The following is a 25,532-nucleotide window of genomic DNA, read 5'->3' on the forward strand; positions in this document are numbered from 1 at the left end:
TCCTTAAGACTTGGTCCATCCCAAAAGTGGACCAAAAGACACACGTAGTCTCAGTGCTCCAGACATAACACTGAAATAAAATAAAACATCCGCATTGACCGAGACAAGGGGGACGTAAGCGATCGTTGACTGAGCTGCCTCTAGCGGACATAAAAGGGAGGTAAATGATGACGTAGATGATCCGTCAGCTCGCGAGTAAGACGGGGGCAATGCGAGGATCCACATGATTAGAGCTAGCAGTCTGGGCCCCCGTGGGGCTGGCGGTAAACCCCGGGTTTAGCCGAAGGTTAAATGACCAACTCTCGCGTGTTTTCGGTGGGGATTTAGCCGGTCTGTAGAGACTTGGTTAAGTAACGTGGGCGAAGGAGAAAAAAAAAAGGGGGGGGACGACGTTGTGTTATGTATGCATTTATATGCTTTATATTGTGCAAAAATGTGTGTTATGTATGGTGTAATTTGTTTTCATCTTAACTATTGTATATATCGGGAGTGGCTAACAAATGCTACACCGGAAGTCTTAAGTTCGGATCCGGGCTCGCTTATATATAACGTCCCTGAGTCTACGCAGCTCTAATGGGTACCCGATTCATGTTTGGGAAACATACGTGGCTGAATACAATCCTAACTATACTATCCTCCAATGTGTTGAGGTCATTGAAAGATATTAACTCTACTTCATCTACCGTAGTTATGTATGCCACAAACGGGAATCTATGATGATTGTAAATACCGAATGCAATTTCACTAGGTCTTTAAACTTAGTAAAAATCCGGTATTCCTCACTGACCATAAAGTAGCATGTATGTGTTAGGAGTGACATTTCCAACAGAGTCACGAGAATCAAAATGACTTTTACACATAGGTCACAGTATGTTAGAATTATGTCACATGTCATATGCTTTGAGTTTGAGAGAGGGGGGGAGAGGTGGGTTTATGTCAATTCCCAAGAACTAGACTGTTCTGACGCAATTTCTAACCCCATTATATTCTAAATCAACCAAGGCTTCATATGAAAATAATTCGTGACAATATAACTTACAATTCCGTTTCACAATAGGGCTGGTAAGTAGGTCACCAACCAGTTCTACGGCTCAATAAACACTGCATGACCCATAGAACTGATTGGTGACCTACTTACCAGCCCTATTTGTTTAATGTAATAGAGGGGGAGTGATCTCCCCATAACTTTCTCGAATATACATTACGAGGAATTGAAACTCGGAATATAGACATGCTTTTTAATCAATTTTAATTAATTAAACTTTTTAAAATTTAATAGAAGCTCGTAGAAAAATGAATAGCGCGCCAAGTGAACAGCAAACAATGTGTTTAATAATGCGGAATATAAGTAGGCCTACTTATAAATTCATTTGCGCTTTTTGAGAATTCGGAAATAGCGTTAAGTACTACTTCCGTTAAACGGAAATTACTCATAATTTTACGGGAGGCAGAGAATTAGATCTTTTACTTATATCTGAAATCTATCTAAAACGGTGCTCAAGTTAAATGTTTTTGAAAAAAAAAAAAAAAGTAGAAGTAGTTCCACTTCAGGTTTCCTTGAAATAGCTGAAAAGTTGATACAGATCTATAGAATTGATATAATACTTATTTATGAAATTCCATCAACCTGCTGTAACAAGACTCGAGTTATCGTGTTCAAGGACATAAAAAAACATACACACATACATATACACACACAGATATACGGACTAAATTGCAAAACTTGTTTTTTCGATTCAAGATTTTTTTCACGCGTACAATATTTCCTCTATAGGCCTAATTCGTATACGAGAAAGTAAAATAAAATTGTAAAGGAAATCAAACCTTTAAGCCGTTTCGTGAAAATTTTTAAAAACAAAATGGCGATAACACTGTCTGGTTGTGTTGAAGAAATGTGTAACTAATGCTTCTACAAGGGCATATGTTTACATCGAGACAACTGATAGCTGATGACATTCGATACAACGACGACGCTGTTGGCCAGAACAATGTTTTATTAATGTTAATTAATTATTCACGAAGTCGCTGACATTGCAATATTACTAAAGATATCTGATACAGATACTACATTCCAATCCCTCTACACTGATACAGATACTACAATCAGATCCCAGTAATATAAAAATATACTTTATGTTTTTGTCAACACTCCCTTTACATTGCGAGCTAGTCAACATATATAAAAACGTATTAATTATGTATTAATATTAAAATGTGTATTTTATACACACATATATAAATCTTATATACATATAAATTATATATATATATATATATATATATATATATATATATATATATATATATACATATACATATATATATATACATATATATATATACATATATATATACATATAAATACATATATATATACATATAAAAATTTTTATATATATATATATATATATATATATATATATATATATATATATATATATATATATATATATATATATATATATATATATATATACAAATATACATACATAAAAACGTGAAGATTCATGGGGGCAAGTAAAGTAGAGTTTATCTGTTTCTGTGACTGCGGTATATAAAGGGGTAGTGAGTTATTTACCCATAAGAACTGGGTGGAATTGAATTGAACCCGAATTTGAACCCTAGACTTCCAGGTTGGTAGTCTAGTGGTAGGCCAAGCCGTACCCAATATATACATATATACATATAGCAAAAAAACCTTAAAATTGACAACCAAGACCCAGCTAACTAAAAAGTTTAACTAGATGACGGATAGTTACCGAGTGGGCCATGAGATACATGCCCCGATATCTCAATCTTTAAAATAGATCACACGAATACAACAGTATTTTATTTGATCAAGGGAGAGTTTATAATGCAAACACAGAAAGGGAGACTGCACTAGCCCCAAGCCTTGCCGATTCATCGAGTCAATAAACGGTGCCTGTATATTCAAGGATCAGCTATTTGATCCCTGGAAATCACGTATTTGTTCTTCAGATTAAAATAGATCGATTGGTGTGCGCCATGATGTGTTTGTAAAGTGAGAGTTCAGCTGCTATCTATAAGGAAAGAATGTGAAGATAATCTGCCTTAATATCTGCATCTATTTTAAGAATGTGATACCGTGGCCTAGCGGTATAGCGATAGACTGATAACTCGAAAGTCTCGAGTTCGAATCCAGGTCTGTAGTTCAGCTGCTATCTATAAGGAAAGAATGTGATGATAATCTACCTTAATATCTGCATCTATTTAAAGACTGGGATGACGTGGCCTAGTGGTAGAGCGATAGACTGATAACTCGAAAGTCTCGAGTTCGAATTCAGGTCTCTAGTTCAGCTGCTGTCTATAAGGAAAGAATGTGATAATAATCTGCTTTAATATCTGCATCTATTTAAAGACTGTGATGCCGTAGCCTAGCGGTAGAGCGATAAACTGATAACTCGAAAGTCTAGGGTTCGAATACAGGTCTGTAGAATGTCTTTGAGTTCACCTGGCTGTAATGGGTACCTAAGTCACGTTAGGAAAATAAATGCGACAGGACCACATTATCCCCCTATATGCCGATGCCATTGAAAAAGATAAACTCTACTTCATCTGTCCCAAGTGTATAAAGACTTATTGGTCTAAACAGTACTCGCAGAAAGCCTAGACCCGGTCTTGATTTTGGAACTTAAGGAATTAAAATGTCAAAGACATACACCTCGCTCTTTAACTGATCCATAAATACATGTAAAACAAAGCTAGTAAGACCAGATCTCGATACCTCCCTTACTATGTATTTGTATTCATCTCTGTTGAGACACAGCTGCTAGTGATGACGCTCCTAGGGGGTGCTATCAATGATTTGAGCATGCACACTGACATGTTACTCGAAATGTCTGCTCATTACTTAGTCTAATTTACCAGCATAACTATGCGAGTTTAATATCAGTTTTTAAATTAAATTATATACAGGCCTATATATATATATATATATATATATATATATATATATATATATATATATATATACATATATATATATATATATATATATATATATATATATATATATATATATATATATATATATATATATATATATATATATATATATATATATATATATATATATATATATTCCATAATCTTCTTCCATTCCAAAACAATTCACAAAATACGTCGGTAAATTTTAAAACCTTTGCTCTAAAGGCCCCCCCCCCGGAACGAAATGAAATTTATATAGAAAATATATACTTTTAACAGTGTCTGCCCCCCCCCCCCCCCCGAACGAAATGAAATTTATATAGAAAATATATACTTTTAACAGTGTCTGCCCCCCCGAAGAAAGTCTACCTCCTCTCCCCCCCCCCCCCCCCCCCGAAGAAACACTGGTAGTAGCTCTTCCAAGTTACCTTTCAAAGGATTTTTCTAAAACCTTACACCATATAATTTAGTGCTTTAGCGTAAATACAGTATAGTTGAAAAAAAAAACACCTGAAACTGTATATTCTAAAAACATCGGCGTGGGGTGCAGACTAATGATGAAATGATGAAATTTAACAGGAAACTAACCAAAACACTAAAACAAAATACAATATTTTACAGCAATTAAGATCATCATTTACACTACAGTATCCTTTACAATTAGCAGTCACAATTAAAGGGATAAAAAGTATCATCTCCCAGCTAAATAATTGTTTTAGATATTTTTTTTTCACGGCCATAAAATAAAAGTTGTTTCCGTTCAAATAATCACAGAGATATTCTTTTGTTTCGCATGAAATTCGTCTAGTGCTGGCTTCAAGTTTTTAATTTTTTTTTAAATTTTGTTTTTGTTTCTTTTTTTTTTTTGCTCCTAGTTTTTAATCCAATTTGAAGTTAATGAGGATGAAATAACCGGCGGGTGAGACAAAAACATTCGCCTATTAGAAATATTTTCTTAAAAACTCTAGCTGTTGTGGTTTCAATTATTTTAAACTTCCCCAAACAGAAATTAAAACTTTTGGTTGTTTGTATTCACAACACACTGACCACCATTTTGTAAAGTTAAAAAGTGGAATTAGATACGTTCTTTGTAAACGTAATATTTCTTTAAAGTGTGCCAATTATTTAATCGAAAATAACATACTGTGAAAAGTGGCGTTGGCACAGGATGTTGAAGGGGTTACAGCCCTACTTATTTAATCCTCGAATATATATATATATATATATATATATATATATATATATATATATATATATATATATATATATATATATATATATATATATATATATATATATATATAAATGAGACAATTTGCTGTTATGGTTTTTTTTTCTTTCTCGTATACAAAGTATAGAGAAAGTATTGTAATCGTGCAAAAGAAAATCGATGTTTTTTATATACCTCCTTGAGTCGGAAAAACTTAGTTTTGCAATCTTGTCCGTAAGTATATGTGTGTGTGTGTGTTTGTGTGTGTGTGTCTGTAAACACGATAACTTGAGTACCGTTACAACTAGGTTAATAAAATGTTCTATATGAGTATTATATCAAAGTTGTAGATTTGTCTCAACTTTAGAGCGATTCCCGATAACCGGAAGTGGAACTTTTCCTACTTTCAATATTTTAAACGTCTATAACTCGAGTACTATTTCAGATACATAAATGAAATTTCCCATGTAAGTAACAGATCTAATTCTCTACCTTCTGTCAAATTTTGAGTAAATTCCGTCTATTTCCGATTTCTCAAAAAAAAGGCATGCGAATTTATAAAGTGCAAATAATATTCAGCACTATTATACACATTTTGTTTGGCATTCACGTGGTGCGAAATTGTTTTTTCTTCGAGATTCTATTCTATTTTAAAAAGTTTAAGTAATTAAAAATGGATTTAAAATATTGTCTATATCCCGAGCTGCCATCCCCCGTAGTTTTATATAACAATATTCGAGAAAGTTTAGGGGAGATCACTCCCGGTTTATTTAAAAAAAAAATTAATTAGATAATGTCCAGTGGGGAAGCGGCTGCCACATGGAGAAAATGTTACCCATTCCACTGGCTGTGAAAGCCTGATGCATACAGATCTTGACTTCCTGTTGTACTTTATATTTGTATTCCAATTTGATGGTCATCTCCGTACCGAATTATATTACCTAGGACGAACCGCTACTATTTCGCCTTTTCTATCGTCACTACAATTAAAAACTTTTGGTTGTTTTTGATTATGTATGTAATTTGTAATAAACGTTTTTCCGAGGAGAAGAATGTTTTTATACATCATAGATTTTTAAAAAAAATTAAATGTAGAAAAAATATTTTGTTTATTTTTGTTCCGAATTTTTTAAATTCTAAAGTATTTATTTCAGTTCAATTTAAAATACTCCTTTTTTTAAAAATAAATTTTAATGTAACGTCTGACTCTTTTTTTTAAATTAAAAAAAAATCCTTTTAATAAAATGCAGACATAGAGATTAGACTTTGATACAAAACTAGAATTCTAGGCTACTCCCACTCGCCACGACAATCATATCATGTTCGATTGGTAAGGGTGGGGTAGGGAGGGGGTGGGTGGGAGATAACAAGTATCGCCATTCTAAACCATATTTACCGCCCTTTGTCGGCACATGTATTCGCTAAAAATGTAGATATACCCCTCCCGAACAGAACTTCTTCAATGCATCTCTTTGGAAGAAAGTCTACCGCCCCCCCCCCCCCCAAAAGAAATAAAATTTATATAGAAAATATATACTTTTAACAGTGTCCGCCCCCCCCCCCCCGAAGAAAGTCTACCGCCCCCCCCCCCCCCCAAAAAAAAAAAAACTTCAAGTGCCCCCCCCCCTCGGAGAAAAAACACTGCTCCCGAAAAAAAAAATATTCTCACCGAATTCCACTTACCCATCTTTCTACTTCTCCCCAATCCGCCTTTATAATGACACACATTTAAATATTTAACGTCTATGTGTTTGGAATTAAGATATAACATTAAAAGCAAAGAAAGTTCATTCACACATACTCCCTCTACTATTGCACATTAACGAAAAATACACTACTCACACCCTCTCCAAATAACCATAAGTGTGTGACGTCATTGATTGAGACTTCTATGTTACATCTCTATTGTTAATTCTTCATCATCTTTTGCTGGTCGTGCCCAAGACACATGAAGCAGATGAAGTAGAGTTTATCTGTTTCAATGACCTCAGCATACCATGGGATAGTGTATGTCCAGCCGCCTTTATTTTCCTAACATGAGACAGGTACCCATCAAAGCTGAGAGGGCTCAGGAGCCTCCTACAAACTTGAGCCCAGTATTGTTAACTCATACCTGTTTAGTAGCTGTAACTTGATAAGTTTTGATCTTCAATTACTCTTTTTTTTTTAATTCTTCGGTTCTGATTAAATTTAAAGTACTGTTATAGAACTGGGTTTATATAACTGGATTCAAAATTTTACTTAAATTATCTCTCAAAATAAAATCATGAAAATAATATCTTAATAATAATATGTCAGAAATTAGAATTTTTTTTTTTACAATCCCCCAACTGTGGATTTACCCTTGGGAATAATTTGATAAACATTTTGTTAAAAGTCTGGCTATGTGTTTTTTTTTTTATATTTATTTTCACTTGCCAGTTTTGTCCTTGTAACTAGATCTAGAAAGTTGGTTCAACTTCGGGGCGATTTTATAGCAGCATGCTGTCTAATAAAACAAAGAAATCGTGATGTTTCCGTCGACAGAAACGGTCGATTGTCAGACAGTTCATTGACGTCATAAGTAAACAAAACAATTGTATAGTAAAATAAATCCACATCACGTTTTGTTTTGCCTAAACATTTGTTTTACTTAAAATCCAATTAATGTGTGGGGATTGTTAATGTTAAAACAAAACGTAGTAAGATTGTGATGTCGGGTTCTCGCAGGATTGTCTAGCCAACAGTGAGTAAATTGAATCCACTTTCAGAGTTTCTATCAGTGCCCTCCACGAGCACGCCCACCGCACCCCTACACCCTCCACTCCCGGACGATAAATAAATATATATATATATATATATATATATATATATATGTAACTAGGGGAAGTTACCAAGAGACATAACGTGTTACAGTCTGACGTCACAGTGCAGGTGTTGGCTGATGCCAAGGCGTAGTATCTCGGGAAGCGATACGAAAGACGGTCTGTCAACTTTGATGTGACAGGATGCAGGTGGCTTATTAAAATCGGACTGTATGACAGAAGCGGCGTAATTAACAGTCTGATGTAACGATTAGAATCGATTACAATTACGATTATGATAGGACCGAATATGAGTACGATTATGAAGGGGATATAAGGAAGGCGACGGCTGAGCTCGAGGTCTCTCAGAAAGTCTCTCAGAAAGTCGGTCTCAGAAGGTCTGTCAGTCAGTCCGTCAGTCTCTCTCTCGCCCGCTTTCGATCAGTCAGTCTGTGTGGCAGTATCAAGTTGGTTATATTGTGTTAAGAAGGACGTTAGACATGTGTATTCAGTTAGATGAAGCCTAGTGAGGACTGTTGGGGGTCCGTTGATTCAGACTATTATTGTGAAACATCTCTCTTGATTCATTATATTATTGTGAAGCATTCTTTGATTCATGTAATAAAAGGATCAATAATGAACCTGCATCTTCGAGTATCTATGCTGTGGTCAATGTTGTGTGGAATGAGTGGTTAGACTCGGGAAGGTCACATTTGGCGTTGTCGCCAGGGTAGCCAGAGACTCGTTACATTTGGCGTTGTCGGCAGGATAGACTCGGGGACTCGTTACATTTGGCGCTGCGACCAGGATGAATTCAACGAGACTTGCCGCGTTAGGCACCCATAGTCAACCTAGTTCATAACTGTGTTTAGTGTGTGTGTGAATTCGGACATTCAGGAACAGTGAAAATTGAGGAACGAGGAAAATTTTTTCATACACACACGGTAAGAAATGTCTTTTTTATTTTGAAGGAAATAAATAAAAGGGAAGATTTAAATCAGAATTGAGGAAATTGAAAAGAACAGAGATGAGACACCTTTCATTTTCATTCTGGCTTGGTGTCACATGCTCTTTTGCTGCTGCAAGCATGTGGCTCAGTATACCCCTAGTTGTAGCACCAACTACCCTGGGGACAGCTATGGGGCTGACCACCAGCATCCAGATAATTGGCATTGGTATCTCCAACTGGGTTGTTGGACAAATACTAGGCAAAGATGACAACCAAGAGATAGATGTAACCCTTAGACACTGGAAATGTGTCATGATCTCCCTTTTGGGCAACACTATCTGCTGCATAGCTGCAACATTTTTCCTTGGTGTGAGGGGCAGACGCGGGAGTGGTATTTTAGATATCGGAAAGGGACAGAGACTCCTGCTGGCCCAACAATCTGAGCCAGATGAAGAAAGCCCAGAGGTAGGCAACGGTGAAAATGACCCTTTGCCTCCAGAGGGACCAGGACAGAATTTGGACAAAAAGCCGATCCATATTGTGGTCCTGCCCAGTGAGTCCCACATCAACAAATTTTACGGGGACGGTAATCCAACTTTAACCAACAGGTTCAGTGAAGAGGTCAGGGCTGCCTGGGCCTCGAGATGCATGTCACCAGAGGAAAGATTAAGACTGCTGATGGGCAGTATAGGAGAGACGGTTAGGGCAGAGGTCAAATGCCACGATAAAACCATCCAATCAGATCCAGATAAGGTGCTGGATCTAATTAGGGAGACCTTTGGGGAGAGACGGTCGGGATCGCAACTGCTAGCGGTGTTTGTAGGTATAAAGCAGAGACTGGCGGAGAGTGTGATGGAGTATTCACACCGAATAAACGGGGCCTTTGAAGCTGTAAAAGGCAAAATACCCGACATGGATGCGCGCCTGCTGAGGGACCATTTCATCGAGGGGCTGGCGACCCCTATGGCAAGAAGATATTTGAAGGAAGAGGTCTACAAAGACCCACAGTTGACCTTCCTTCAGGTCAGGAACTCAGCGATCCGCAGGTCCGAGGATGAGGACCAATCGAACTGTTCGGTAGACCAAATCTCTGTGCCGGAACAGCAACAATCCCCACCCACAGGGACCGGCACGGTGGAAACCATGATGGCTCAACTGTTGGCTCACCTGGATAAGGTTGACCAACGATTGGAGAGGTTGGAAAGCAGGTCAACAGCTGAGAATCAGGAAAAGAACGGGCCAAAACAGAGACAGGTTGGACGGCCGCGACCCGCCGGTCCATCGCTCCGGTGGACGGCCGATGGTCGACCAATTTGCCTGTCCCGCTCACAACCCGGACATGTGGCACAATACTGTCCGGTGAAACGATCGCCCTCTGTAAGGCAAGGCAAGGCTACAGAGAGGCGAGGTTATGGCTTAAGAAACAAAATGGGACAAACAATGAAAGAGTCTCAAACAAGACTTGAAGAGAAATTATCAGATATTGAAAAAGAACTTCAGATCACAGCAAGGCTGGGATCCATCGAACAGCGATGGGCAGCAGAATTGGCACTCTCTGACCTGGAGAGAAAATATCGCCCAGGGCAGTCCAATGGTAATGCTGACGCGTTATCAAGGAATCCTTACGAGAGACCGGGCGATGAGGAAGAAACGCTGACAGGAATATGTGAGGTCAGAGCGTCAACAGATATCCCTCACGGGGTGCAAGTGAACAATTTGTTGGTAGAGAAAAATGATGATAAGAAGAAAATTGGTAGACTTAATAAAGGAATTCAAAGTCTAACCAGGAAACTGGATAGGAAAAGTTCATGCAAATCAAAAGCACAGGAGAAATGTTCATCTTTAAAGTGTCTGTTATCGGAAGAAGTAAATAAAAATATTAGACAACAGAACAGTGTTGGCAAACTAGAAGAAATGATAGACAAAGAAAGGCTAGTGATGCAAAACGGACAGACCGGGGTGGAGCACATTTCCACAGATCCCGGACATATGGACATTGGTGATTTTAGTTGCCTTAATCACAAAGAAATAAGAAATGCCCAGAGAACGGATAGTGGCTTACAGCCGCTGTTGAAACACGTCCAGGAACAAAAATTCCCAGGAAGAAGGGAAAGAGAACAATTTGGTCGAGAAACAAAGAAAATACTGAGTCAGTGGGACCGTCTCAGTATACAGGATGGTGTTCTCATGCGGAGAATTCATGACCAAATTGATGGGACAATACACCAGGTGGTGGTGCCTGGACAATTACGAGAAGAAGTGCTAAGGTTGGCACATGACAGGGCAGGACACCAGGGTCAGGACAGGACGCACAAAATATTACGACGAAGGTGTTACTGGCCCAATATGGAAATGGAGGTCAAACGCCATTGTGAGGCTTGTGTGAGGTGTCAGCATGCGAAAATGCCAGTTGTCAAAATGAGACAGCCATCGGGACACCTATTAGCGACAAAACCACTAGAGATTGTGGCTATGGACTTTACGTCGTTGGAGCAATCATCGGATGGGACGGAACATGTGTTGGTAATGACTGATGTTTTCACCAAATGGACTGTGGCGGTGCCCACACGAGATCAGACTGCCAAAACAGTGGCAAAGGTCTTAATAGAACATTGGTTCATCAAATATGGCATACCAAGACAATTACACTCTGACCAAGGAAGGGCCTTTGAGTCAGAAGTAATTAACCAACTGTGCAGCCACTACGGGATCAACAAATCTAGAACAACCACATTTAATCCGAAAGGAAACGGACAGTGCGAGCGGTTCAACCGCAGCATGCATGATTTGCTGCGTACTCTAGAACCTGAACAGAAAAAACGTTGGCCTGATTTTCTCCCAGAGTTGGTATATCTATACAACTGCACACCCCATGCCACAACCGGCTTTTCGCCATACATGTTGCTGTTCGGACGAGAGGCTCGACTCCCTCTTGACTTGTTCCTAGGAAAAAAGGAGAGTATGACTGGCTCATACACTGCACTGGAATATGTGAATGAACATATGAGACGAATTAGAGAAATGTACAGGGTAGTACAGGAAAGACTAGAACATGAAGCACGGCGAAGGGAACCGCCGGTACAGACAAAGGACCCGCCACTCAAACTGAACGACAGGGTATTACTGCGTAGCCACCCGTTAGGCAGAAACAAAATCCACGATCTCTGGGGACAGGAGATATGGCAAGTCGTGGAGATGCCTAAAGTAGCAGGTGGCCCCTTTAAGATAAGACCCATCGATCACACCAAACCGGATCGGTGGGCGAATATTGCTCAATTAAAGAAATATTGTCATAGTCAAGAGGAGCAGTTACACACAAGGAAACCCAAGACAATTAGGGAACCGGAAACTATAACGGAAATTCTCATACCCATCCCGGAACCATGTCACCATCAACAGAACAACAGCGACACACAAGGGGAGGATACCGGCAACAAGGAGGATCCCGGTCCCTCCAAAAGCAGAGAGACAGTAGACCATCAGATAAGTGGTCCGCGGAGAAGTTTGAGAAACAGAAAGAATACGAAATTTTTTGTCAGCAACCATCAATTCTTTCATGGTCGCGCTGGTATGAGAACAGACTGTTCAAAAAGTCATAAAAGTGAACTGGTGAAGGCACCAGACGAAAAAAGGTGGATGTGAATTCTAGAACTGTTTTGTGTCTGAGGAAGATGATGTAGACACATTGGATATGTGAAATAGGGATAACTGTCAATCTTATACGAATGTGACGACATTGACAGTGAGTGGAACAATGGATTTTTTTTTACGGTGGTGCGATGGACTTTGAAGGACTGCACCTGCTAAGCGTTGTTTGTGGTTGATAACACACAAAAAAAGGCAGGGGTGGATGTAACTAGGGGAAGTTACCAAGAGACATAACGTGTTACAGTCTGACGTCACAGTGCAGGTGTTGGCTGATGCCAAGGCGTAGTATCTCGGGAAGCGATACGAAAGACGGTCTGTCAACTTTGATGTGACAGGATGCAGGTGGCTTATTAAAATCGGACTGTACGACAGAAGCGGCGTAATTAACAGTCTGATGTAACGATTAGAATCGATTACAATTACGATTATGATAGGACCGAATATGAGTACGATTATGAAGGGGATATAAGGAAGGCGACGGCTGAGCTCGAGGTCTCTCAGAAAGTCTCTCAGAAAGTCGGTCTCAGAAGGTCTGTCAGTCAGTCCGTCAGTCTCTCTCTCGCCCGCTTTCGATCAGTCAGTCTGTGTGGCAGTATCAAGTTGGTTATATTGTGTTAAGAAGGACGTTAGACATGTGTATTCAGTTAGATGAAGCCTAGTGAGGACTGTTGGGGGTCCGTTGATTCAGACTATTATTGTGAAACATCTCTCTTGATTCATTATATTATTGTGAAGCATTCTTTGATTCATGTAATAAAAGGATCAATAATGAACCTGCATCTTCGAGTATCTATGCTGTGGTCAATGTTGTGTGGAATGAGTGGTTAGACTCGGGAAGGTCACATTTGGCGTTGTCGCCAGGGTAGCCAGAGACTCGTTACATTTGGCGTTGTCGGCAGGATAGACTCGGGGACTCGTTACATATATATATATATATATATATATATATATATATATATATATATATATATATATATATATATATATATATATATATATAATCTAACCAAGGCCACCCAACGCCGGCCAATAATTGAATTGCGACCCCCCCCCCCATTGCGTTGCTAAAGGTTGGCGGGAGAGCGCTCGCCCCGGGCGCCGACCATTAGGGGGCGCCAAACGGTTTAGAAAAGTTATTTTATAAATTTATTTTGAGCTGAATTACTATTAAATTAAGTTAGTCAGGTAAGCGAGGCAGTAGTCTGTGTTATTATTTTTTTAACTTCGAATGATACACAGTCGAAGTTTAAAAAAAAACACAGACTACTGCTTCGCTTACCTGACTCACTTTTTAATTTTCTTGAATTCTGTTACATTATAATAACAGCTGTCAAGGAAAAGTTACTAGTAAAATTAAAGAGGGTGGAATGTGGCGCATTGGCGCCGGATTTAGTTGCTACGCCTTTGAAAGGAATTCCCTCCAATAAAGTATTACGTGTCAACTCGTTAAACGCTAAATAGGCCATATTGACTCCTATTTCAGCTTACGTTTCTTTTCAGATTAGCTTCCATAGCCGACAGAAAACAAACTACAAGACACCAGTTGTGTTGATTTTGGAGTTGTCTCTCCTAGAAGAGTTGCTGTCTCCAGCTATCGAGCAGCATCTTCCTGAGTTTTACCGACTCGACCACGCCTAGTCCTAGCGTCTTTTCAAAAATTGATACCGAGACATCGCTCCACCAAGCAAACTATCCAACAAGGCTAAAGCACAAAACGCTAAGACAAACCAGTCGTCATTAATGTCTGAATGATCTCCCTCCTCCCCCGACACAAAGGTCTAAATTATTTTATTTTATTATAATATCATAGTAAGACTCAATCTTCTCCAGTGAACAGTTGCTCGGTTGTGGACTTAAGAAATCGTATAACACCCCATTCGAAGGGGAAAAAAGGAATAATAGCATTGTTTATAAACCTTATGTTTAAAAATTAACAATTTGTTCTGGTTGTATTTTTTTAAATAATTTATTAATGAGACCAATAGTCAATCCATAAAATACTCTAACAAACACATATAATTTATCGAAATACATTAGCGTGAAGCAACACTTACAGATCTTTTTGCAACAAGAAAAGATTTTTTTTAATCTCTCGAGAAATCTAATTTTAGCACATCTTTGACTTCCTATTTATAGCAACCAATCCTATGCGAGTTGTTTAACGATGTGAAGATCATCAACATTAAAGAACATCCATCGGCGTGATTTGCTATCTCTGAGCGTGAGCTTCTCTTCAATAATTAATGAGAATAAATTTTTTTTCCAGCGTCTTCTGCTTTGCGATGTCTTACGAAACAGCGACCTTCGCGATCTACCGTATCAGGTAGGGTAAAGGTGTGGGTGGGGTATTAAATGTCGCTCGTTGATTGGAGATCAGATCCAGCTATCCTTACAAGTTACATATGTGGCAATGCGTCGGTGCATGTGTAAATAAGGGCGTAGCTTCATCTGCTGTCTGCTAGACGAGTCTTTTAGACTTCACCCGGTGATAAATAATGTTTAAACACACCAACAACCCCCTCATATATATATATATATATATATATATATATATATATATATATATATATATATATATATATATATATATATATATATATATATATATATATATATATATATATAGCCCCTCGTCAATAAAGTTTTAAGTGCTTCCTCTCCCCCCCCCCCACCTCATGAGATCTTTTACATATTTTATCGACCATAGGTTTTATGAAAGAAAGCAGATTAGTTTTATTTTCTTATTTTTAGAGTATTTAAAAGCTTCTGTAAAGGTTTTTTTAAATATTTGTTTTCTGTTCTACTTTTTAGTGATTCCAATAGTACCTCACGATATCTAAAGACAAATGTCTGCACCATGAATGCAGCCGTCCGTGACCGCAATTTACAGACATCAACAAGCTGATATAGTGAAGGATAGTTCTTAATCTTACTATATACCTTAGTTTTAAATCGATTAAAAACTTTATTATCTGCCCCTAATAGCATTCACTAGATCGACCGGCTCTAGGGTTGTAACATTCTTTTGAACCACAGCTCACCAGACTGTTTAGGGTGATCGCATCTAGCTAGTTATCTCCCCTTCTTCTATTCAATGTAGTAATCTATTAAGTGATTTAATTGTGTTATCTCTCCTTAGTTTCGAACCCGTTTAACTAATTTTTGATGACTAATTAAACACCTAATCATTGCCATTGAAGTGGAACGTATCTGGAAAGTTTCAATAAAATCGATGCTTTAGAAGTGGGTTAAAGTTACAAGATTAGCCACAAACCCACATATAAAAACAAACAGACGTTGCAAAATAAAGTAAAAAGTTTTTAAAACCTAAAATCACGCTTTTAACAAGTGAGCACATAGGGAGGTAATTTACTAATTGGCTAGATTATTAATCCAAGCTACACACAAGTGACCTAAGAGCGGTAACTCCTTATTTGATATGACGAGGGAACATTTGTGTGGTTGTTGGTGCTATTAATCGGATTCTCAGGTAGATTAAATTATACTATAGGCCTATACTTATTTTACAAGGTTTTACATAAGTCACAAGTCATAATGTTTGCATCTCAGTCTATCTGTCTTTGGATGGGAGGTGTAATACACTTTTGCAAGTTAGTTGTAGTGCGTGCGATATCTACAATCATAATAAAACGATTTAATGTAATAACAATAACGCACTGAAAATGTGAAATAAAATTATTTTCTTTAAATATATGTTAACACTCTACTATTTAAATAACTTATATATATATATATATATATATATATATATATATATATATATATATATATATATATATATATATAGGCCTATATATATATATATATATAGGGCAGGCCTATTATTATTATTATAGGATAGGCCTATAATTAAATATTCAGCTTAGCTGCACTGTATCTGTGTGTGGATGATTGCGGTGAATTACGACGTTTTATAAAACTCTTTCTGACACAATCAAATTTGTCGGAATTATTTACAGACAGAGGCGTTAATTTATATATTATATTCCCTAATATTCATGGATTTGTCGTTTTTATTACCCAAAAACCGACATACGTCCCCCCCCCCCCTCCCCCGTTGATAGGTTATGGGGAGCTCACTCCTGATTACTAGTTCATCATTGTTTATTTTCTAGAATTAAACGAGTAGCCAGATTTAAAAGGCCTCGATCTAGTCTTCAGCAGTTTAGCCCACTTTTATTTCTTTTTTGGATCTATCCGATACTAGATTTAGATATAATTACGTGGCCTCTAAATGTCTAAATCTAGATCAGATTTTCTTTTAGATTAGATCATAATTATTCATTTTATATCATCAAGATCTGAAGCCAGATCTAGAATCTAGATCTAGATCTAGTATAGGCCCATAGGGCCATAGGGCATAGGGCTATAGCGGCTATAGCCTATAGATCTAGGCCTAAATAATTTTCTAGATCTAGTTCTAGGGCTCTAAAAAAAAAGTCTAACTCTAAGGCAGTCTAAGGCTAGGGAGGGCCTAAGCCTGCTAATCACAGTAATCAGAACAGAATCTAGATCTAGATCTAGGATTCTTGTAGAGACTAAGTAAGTAAAGTAGATCTAGATCTAGAAACTAGTTTGTTGGTGTTGGTATAATACTAGATTAGATAGTATACTAAATACTAGATAGATCTATAAAATAATCTATATATTATATAGGCCTAATTTAATTTTATTTAATTAAGGCCTAATGCCTACCTAATACTAATAGTATAGTATAATACAATATATATAGGTAGGCCTATAATTTTAATTTTTGGTAATGGTAATCTATCGTTTTCAAGTTTTAGTCGTACGTAAAATCGGCAGAGACTAGTATTAGTAATGTGAGAAAAAGGTGACTCATTAAATTTTAGTAATTATTTTACATTTTTAGTAGGATTTATGCTTTGAAAGTTACAAAAAGGTTCTAAACTTTCATTAACATTAATGTACCTGTTTTTAAACAATTGTATTAACTAAAACTTCAGTAAAAAATAAAGACTAGCGACAGAGGCGGAGCGAGGGGTGCAAACCGCACCTGGTGACACCATTTAGGGGGGGTAACACTAAGGCAAAAAATAGAAAAATATACAGAGAAAATTTAAGGGGAGGGGTGCAAATTGAAGTTTGGGGGGGAGTACAAATGGAAAGTTTGAGGAGGGGGGGTGCGAATCGAAAATTGAAAGTTTGTCTCCGAGGGGGGGTGACACCATTAAGTGCCGCACCAGGGGTGATACCCGACCTCGCTACGGCACTGACTAGCGATGTTTTCATTAGATGAAACCAAGCTCATTTACTTTAGCAGCCATCTTGTATACGTTTTTTTGTGGTAAAATTATAGTTAGAGATTCAGGGGAAACAACTCTAACTTACAGATGGCCGCTTTTTATATAGCAAATCATGCTCACAAACATTGCTGTTTAAAGTAAAGTTAATTTCTTGCCTATATTGATATATTTAGCCATTGATTTTGGTTTATTATTCAGTTATCTATAGTATCTGACACAAATATATAGTATATAGCACAAAATACTTTTATTAAAGCCTTAACAATGAGGCAACTTTTTCGCACATTACTAGCCTCGGCCGATTTTAACACCTAAAATGATAGATTACCTATTTTTTTAGGCAATAATAGGCCTATTATTCATACCTAATGCCAATAGGTATGATTAGATCTACTAACTAATACAATACTAGCCATCCTTTAGTAGTATTTTGGCCTATTATTATTATTTACGAGCCGGCCCGCGGCATAACATACGCCGCTATTTAGTTGTTTCTAATTTTCAATAATTCATAATTTGTGAATTCGACAGTACCAACGCTGACACTGAAAATATTTCTTTAAAACACTATAAGTAGCTCGTTAAGGACCATAACCCCCCCCCCCTTTCCTTCCCTCCCCCCCTCCTCCCCCCCCCCCCCCCCCTACGTTTAAAATCGTTGGCTCTGCTTGTAAACATTTAGAGTGAACACAGCTCACTAAAACCATGTAGGGGTGGGGAGGTAGGGAGAGCGTTTGCAGCTTGTTTTCTAACGGCTCAAAGAAGAGAATTATATATATAGATTATTAATATTAGGCTTATCCTATAATTTATAGAGTAGTAATAGGCCTAATAATAATAATATTATTAGGCCTATAAAAATAAGATAAATTAATAAATAATAGGCCTAAATAGTAGCCTAACCTAATATTAATATCCTAATAAATATGGGCCTACTTAAGTAACAAGTCAAAACTAAGGCAGATTCTAACCAGAAAAAGATTCACATGCGAAATGGAGAGCAACTACCTGCTCCACTCGCTGTGACGTTTTTGATGGTCTGTGCATGCGTGTGTTTACAAACAACCCCAGAACCGTAACCCTAACCCTAGTGCAGCTATTAAAAGGTCACCGCCCATGCGCAGAACTATTGTTTCTTATTTTCTGCCGTAACATCTTTTTCCGAGTAGTCGCTTTGAAAAATTTAACTGTTAATAATAAATAAATACTGTGAATAGCCACCTAGACTAGATCTAGGTTCTAGAATCTAGTCTAGCTACTACTAGAGAATATTGTAGACTAGGTATAGATCTAGCTTGAAAGATTGTCTAGACTCAGAAACCTAGCTAGAATGAAGACTAGTGAAAAGTCACTTTTTCACTTAAATATCTAGATCTAGATCTCTAGTCACAGTTAGCGACAGTAGATTTGAGTAGATTAATAGATGGAGTAATTAATGCTATAACTGTACCAGATCTAGTCGAGTCAGAGTAATGGCCTAATGGATAAGCGCAGAAAAAAAAATCACCAAAAGCTTGATTTTTGTGTAATACTGTATTTCTTTAATAATCTTGCTTTTTGGATTTGTTGTCCATTTTTGTATTAAGATTTATCAAGAAAATAATAACTTAAATGAGAAAATACATTTAAATATCTTTAAATTACAATTCTTGTTAATTAAAAATAATCATTTTTTCCCAATCTTACACGTACATGTTCTCTTCAAAGGGTGTTGGGAAATTGTGAGACCTGAAATAGCCAGGCAGTAAACTGCGAGAAGGACATGAAAACAGTCAGGCATGTGGCATTTTTGTCTCGCATATTACCACCACCTGATACTTTTTCTCGGGGGTGGTAAAATGCAAAGATAACTGCCAAAATTTACAGCACCCGATGTACAGTGATATTTGATGCAGACTTCAAAGACATTTTGTTTATATTGTTACAAAAACTTCAGATTTTTCCTTCGCTAGATGTACTGTTGATTTGTCAACTCACCCATCTTATGTGTTGACTTAGAATACCACCGTTCTCAAAACAGCTGCCGCTGCAAATATATTTTGTATTTTTGCAAAGAAATTTTGTATTATTATCGCCACCTATGATGTAAAAGTGTAGATCTGTTTACTATTTACTATTTATTTTCTCTTCTAATATTCCCTTAAACTAATTTAATTTTAGATTGTTTGTACATCAAGGTTGTGACTTTTCCAAATTTTTTCATTGATCGAACTAGATCTTAGTCAGAAAAAATAATCTCAAATTAAATATGAAATTACTGCTCACAATGACAGTGAGGACTAGATTAACCCTCCCCTATTGTTGTTTATTCCTAAGCTTATATGAACTCACAATACCCCAAGTTTTTTTATCTTACTTGCTGTTTGGGGAAAAAATTAAATTGACGTCAACAACAGTATCAGTTCTTTATCCTATTAGATATATATATATATATATATATATATATATATATATATATATATATATATATATATATATATATATATGATTATATAATTATATTAGACAAATTAATATCAGTAACTTAGTTATCAGAAGGTATTAGCCTTACATGAATACATGTGGCAAAATATTTCTCCCGCTAAATAAAATAGACTGAGACAGGATTTTTCTCTAGCTAACAAAAACGAGAGCGGGCAATCACAGTAGCACAATATATATATTGAAAACTATATAAAAAAGAACAACATACAGCACTCGTAGTATAGGCTATGTCCTCCTTTAGTTTAAAATAAAAATTTAATTAAAAAAAATAAGCATAAAACAAAACTTCTTTTTGCAAATTGTCTTGCTATTTTTCTGCAATTCCGCAGGTATGTTTTGCTGTTTCTCATCTTGCATTTTCCTAACAACCCTCTACAATATGTTCAATATCCATCATCTTATTGTATTTGGCATAATCTGAAAGCTGGATGTCTCATGTATATGATAATCAGATGTTCCTCCATTTTGGAAACACCCAAAGCTTACAATTAGCTTTATAAATTACTCAAAAACAGTATTTATGTGACCTACTTTTTGTCACATTTTGCTGTTTTTTTTTTCATTTTGCAAGTTTTTAGCACTTAAAAGCCTACCTTTTTATATAAGTAATAAATTCCCACCATATTTTCAGTATTTGTTCTTCATGTAATAATAAACTATCTGTCATAATAGAACTGTAATGGCTTGCACAAAAAAAAATTCTATTAATACATCTATATATATAATTCTTTTCGTTGGAGGGACCATGCGGGACACAACATAAGCACGCCGAACCACCCCCTCCCTTGCTCACCATTCTGGTGAGCTGTGTGTTGTTCATGCCAAATGTTTACAATCGTAGCACCGGATTGAATTAGTGAATGCTATTAGGGGCAGATAATTTAGTTTTTAAACGATTTGAAACTAAGGAAGGTAATAACTAGCTCGGCTTGATCTTTTCAATGGCGTCTGTAAACTGTCGTAACGTACTGCTGCTTTCACTGGGGGTGGGTGGGGGAGGGATGATGGATAGATAGTGAGGGTGAGGATAATCGTCCTTCACGAGTTATTGATAGTGTTTTAAAGCAAATATTTTCGTTCGCACCATTGGTAGTGTAAAATTCACGAATTATGAATTACTGAAAAGTAGAAAATAAAACAACTAAATAGTGGCATATGCTACGTCACAGGTTGGCTCATATGCAATACTTTTGCAAACTAAAACGAGTGCAATTATTTGGAGCTTGTAGAATTCTGACCATTAGCTCTATCAAAACGTTCTTGGACAAAAGTTTTAATATATACCGAAACTAAAGTGTAAATTTGATTGCTATAAATGCATAAATAGAAAAGCCTTAGTGTTTTTAAAAGGAAAAAGAATTAAAAACAGCGGAGATTTTTTTAGGGTTTTCAAATTGTTTTCAAACCCCTTTTTTTGCTGTTTAATAGTTACTTTAATGTGCCAAACATGGTAAAAGTAGTCTAAAGGATTTAGATCTTAAATTGTAAAAATTAGAAATAAAAAGGTGAATATCCCCTTAATTTATAATTATAATAATTAATACACTTAACAGTGATACTTAGAGACTAGAATGACTAGATCTATAAGAGTATTGACTATTAAGAGCTGGATCTAAATAATCTTGCTAGATCTATCTAGATTCTAGTCGCTAGAGTAGTTTACTGTATTCTAGATTCTAGACTAGATCAGCAGATCTAGATTTATTATTATAATGGGAGATGCCTGAAAGAAACTGTTGGTCAGTGTTACTCAGTTACAAAAAGAATGATGTATCCCATGGTAGTATATATACCAGTTATACAAAAATAGTGTTGAAAAAAATGATTAGCCGAATTTTCTATGCAACATTTTTGCTTAGCTAATTGAATATCTATGTTAGTAATAGAATGTAGCCTATATAACTTGTAATCCTTGACATTATAATTTTACAGGTTGCTGAACTAATTGAGGACTAAACGGCCAATCAGGATACAGTAGTCAAAATGAAAGAAATTTGTCATTCCAATCCAGTATTAGTTGGAGTTTTATTACTTATTTGTAGCTGTCCTGTACTAGGAAAAACATGTTCAGAGGGACAATATTTGTCAAAAGGTATCTGTAAACCATGCCCAGATAAGCAGTACATGAGTGATAAAAATCACACTAATGAAGCCTGCATTCCATGCACAATTTATGATGCCACATATAATGTCCAGCACTACGAGGGATGTTCTAGTGTATCCAACAATCACATAACAAAGTGTGTTGAAAACTTCTATATTAAAGATGGTGAGTGCATCTTCTGCCCATTTTGCAGTTCAGACAACCCTCCACCAGAATGTTGTCAGGAACAGACAAGTGCAGCAGTACCTGTTCCAGAGACATCCACACCTGTTGACTTCAATGTTACAGGGCCGGGTACGACAACAATGTCATCAACAGGTGTCTCAACTGCTAACCCATCCCACGGGTTTAACAAAACTGACAGCACAGAGACTGATAGTGATTCAGCATTTCCCAGTATTATTGCCTGTGTTGTTGTGTTTGTGGTCATTTTAATTCCTGTACTTGTAGGTGGCATCTATTGTTACAAAAAGAAATGTTCAAAGCCTACACCTAACACTAATAAAGGAGCATTAATTAAACACGAAGTGAGCAATGATTTAGTTCAGGACGCAAGTAGTTCCTGTTCAGTTCAACTTTTAAAACCTGAGTGTTAGCAGCCATGGCATAGTGACTGTGTTTCTAGAGTTTATCTGCTGAGGTGTATTGGATTAAAACATTTGTCATGATGCAAATAAAATAAAAAATTATACAGCTCATTCCGACATGTAGAATGTTTACTGTCCATCTTTCTGAGAAGTCAAATCAACATAACAACACCAGCATCTTTACAGAAAGTGATTATACTAACAGTGACTACATGTTCAGATTGAGGAAAGCTCTAGTAAAACTTCCAGTGTACAAAGGTTTTTTAGCTCAACTGCTCATTGTTAGATCGAAAGTTTTCGCGGTCGCCGTGGTCAGGCACGGTTGCTAAACCGATAAGTTCCTAGTTTAAACACCCAGGCAGCTGAGACTCAATAGCTGGGGACAACAATCTATCTTGAGAAAAATACTCCAAAATCAGTAGTAGTTTTATCTTGGATGGACAGTCTATGGAACTAATTCCAGAAAGAAAAACAGGCTGAAATTTGAGTCAACTGGGCGTATAGTACATAACATGTTAATATATAATACTTGTGTTGTAGGAAATACCATCCAACATTACAGTTAAGAATGAAGAAGAAAGTTTTTAAAGAATCTATCATAAAAAATCCACATTTGTGCATAATGACACATGTTATCAGGGATTGCCACTCGAAAATTGTCATGACCAGCCACAACAGAGCCTGGACAAAAATCCCTGGACTCTAATCCATTGGCTCCCGAGGCAAACGTGACAATACAAAAAACCACATGCACAATATGAATGAAATCCTTGCTCATTCTTTCCATCTACTCAAATTAGTTGGTTTCTTATACCCTCCTGCCAGCAAAAAATTATCTAAAGCAAGATTAATGATCAAGGTCAATAGAAACTCGATTGATGTCATGAAAAGAAATGGAAGTCATTTTCAGTTTTTTGTTTTCTTTAGGAGATCAAGTACATGTATATGATGATGACTTAACCTTGCTCTAGATGGACAAGTCCAACAAGCTCTCAGCAACAAAGCCTTCTCTTTTCCACTTTATGTTTATTTATTTCTGTTCAGAAACATGTTCTTATTGTATCTAATATCAATTACTTCTGCCTTTTTTAATTATGTGTAAATGATCTTATGGATGTAACATATGTAAAGAGTTAATGTACTTTTAGTTTGATGGTCCTGATGGCAAACAGTGTAGTAGACTTATCTATTTCTGTGATTTGATTTATAAAATGATTATGTGGATGGTGAATTGTAGAAACTTTATTTACCCTAATATGCCCTTCCTATTCAAGCGGTAAATAAAATTTGAGATTACTGAGACTAAAATATGTTGCCTGAGCCTATTTCTATACATGTAATTATTTTTCTACAGCCCTTTATATAAATTGTTTAAATAATAAAATATAAATAATAAATCTTTATGAGTAAATATATAATATATACCTTTGATAATTATTGTCAACTTAAAATTTTTTCTAGTCATGCCAGTACACTTCAAAAGTGGTGACCAGAAAACAGCGCACAAAAAAAAAAAAAAAAAAAAAAAAAAAAAAAATCGGACTGGCATTTTTATTTCTGTACATTATAGCATAATATAACAAATTTCCTTGAAATTCGACAATATTAAAATGTATTAGTATAATTGATTTGTATTTGCAAGATTTAACGTTTTTGCAATTTTCCGATTGTGCATTTTCCGATTGTGCATTTTCTGGGAGCCTTTTAAAGTGCATCTACCTGGAGAGAGGTTGCGTCTTATGTCTGTTGTTAACTACTGTTACTTCTGAATGGCATTTTCCCAGATAGTTGTTTGGGTCCAGATCATTACTGTTGACATGTACCAAAAATTTGTCTCCTGCATTCTAGTTTTAAATCTTTACTTATTAAATTTTTTAGAATCAATACTATACTATTTTCTAATGTAGAAAACTCAAATTACATTTTGGCTATGACATTTCTATTTAAATATAGCTAACCAACATGGTACCCTTGAGTTCCTTGCTAAATCAATAATATACATTTTTATTGACTATTACTTATCAGTCACCCTGTTATTTTTGTAGCCTTTGAGGAATATTTTGTTACTTACAACTTGAAAGAATAAAGTTTGTGAAATGCAAATGATAAAAATTAAAAGGCAAGTAATTCCCTATAATTTATACTCTAGAATATCACTATAATGTTTACATCATTATATTACTATGAGACAATGGTATTTTCATGTGTAAATTCAGTTGAGAGATTTTGAAACAAAACTTGTTGCATATTGTTAAATTCAGTGTAATTTTATTTAAACATGACAGTGTACTGCTTGCTTTTTTGCATATAGTTTTTTTTCTAGTAGCCTACTTTTGGCGCTTGAGTGATTTTTAAAAATTAGATTTTTTATCAAATCATTTATATAATTTGTGTACAATGACATAATTTTTTTTCAATTTCTGAATATTTAATGTTTTATTGAACTATAATTTTTAAAAATCTCAAACCTTAGTGCAGTAGAAAAGAATATAAGTAGAAATTGTATGTTGGTTTTTGCTATGATTTCATAC

At 36.2% G+C, this 25,532-nt stretch overlaps 1 protein-coding gene across 4 annotated transcripts in view; it reads left to right on the forward strand.

The window, feature by feature from the left end:
- Window positions 1–24,676, forward strand: part of LOC131941986 (uncharacterized) — a 130,693-nt gene extending 106,017 nt beyond the window's left edge. The window contains exons 1-2 of one of the 4 annotated variants that reach the window (XM_059301627.1): window positions 17,057–17,101; window positions 22,243–24,676. In XM_059301627.1, the coding sequence (XP_059157610.1) occupies window positions 22,294–23,010 (717 nt within the window). In that variant the 5' untranslated portion in view covers window positions 17,057–17,101; window positions 22,243–22,293 and the 3' untranslated portion in view covers window positions 23,011–24,676. Of the gene's footprint in view, window positions 1–17,056; window positions 17,102–19,533; window positions 19,603–21,944; window positions 22,050–22,242 lie in introns of those variants that run through there. The other 3 variants (XM_059301626.1, XM_059301628.1, XM_059301629.1) reach the window with 3 other exon arrangements.
- The last annotated feature ends 856 nt before the right edge of the window (window positions 24,677–25,532 follow it).

This window comes from Physella acuta, unplaced genomic scaffold (assembly GCF_028476545.2).
Source record: "Physella acuta isolate Inbredline_101_S28 unplaced genomic scaffold, ASM2847654v3 ptg000379l, whole genome shotgun sequence".
Taxonomy (NCBI): Eukaryota; Metazoa; Mollusca; class Gastropoda; family Physidae; genus Physella; species Physella acuta.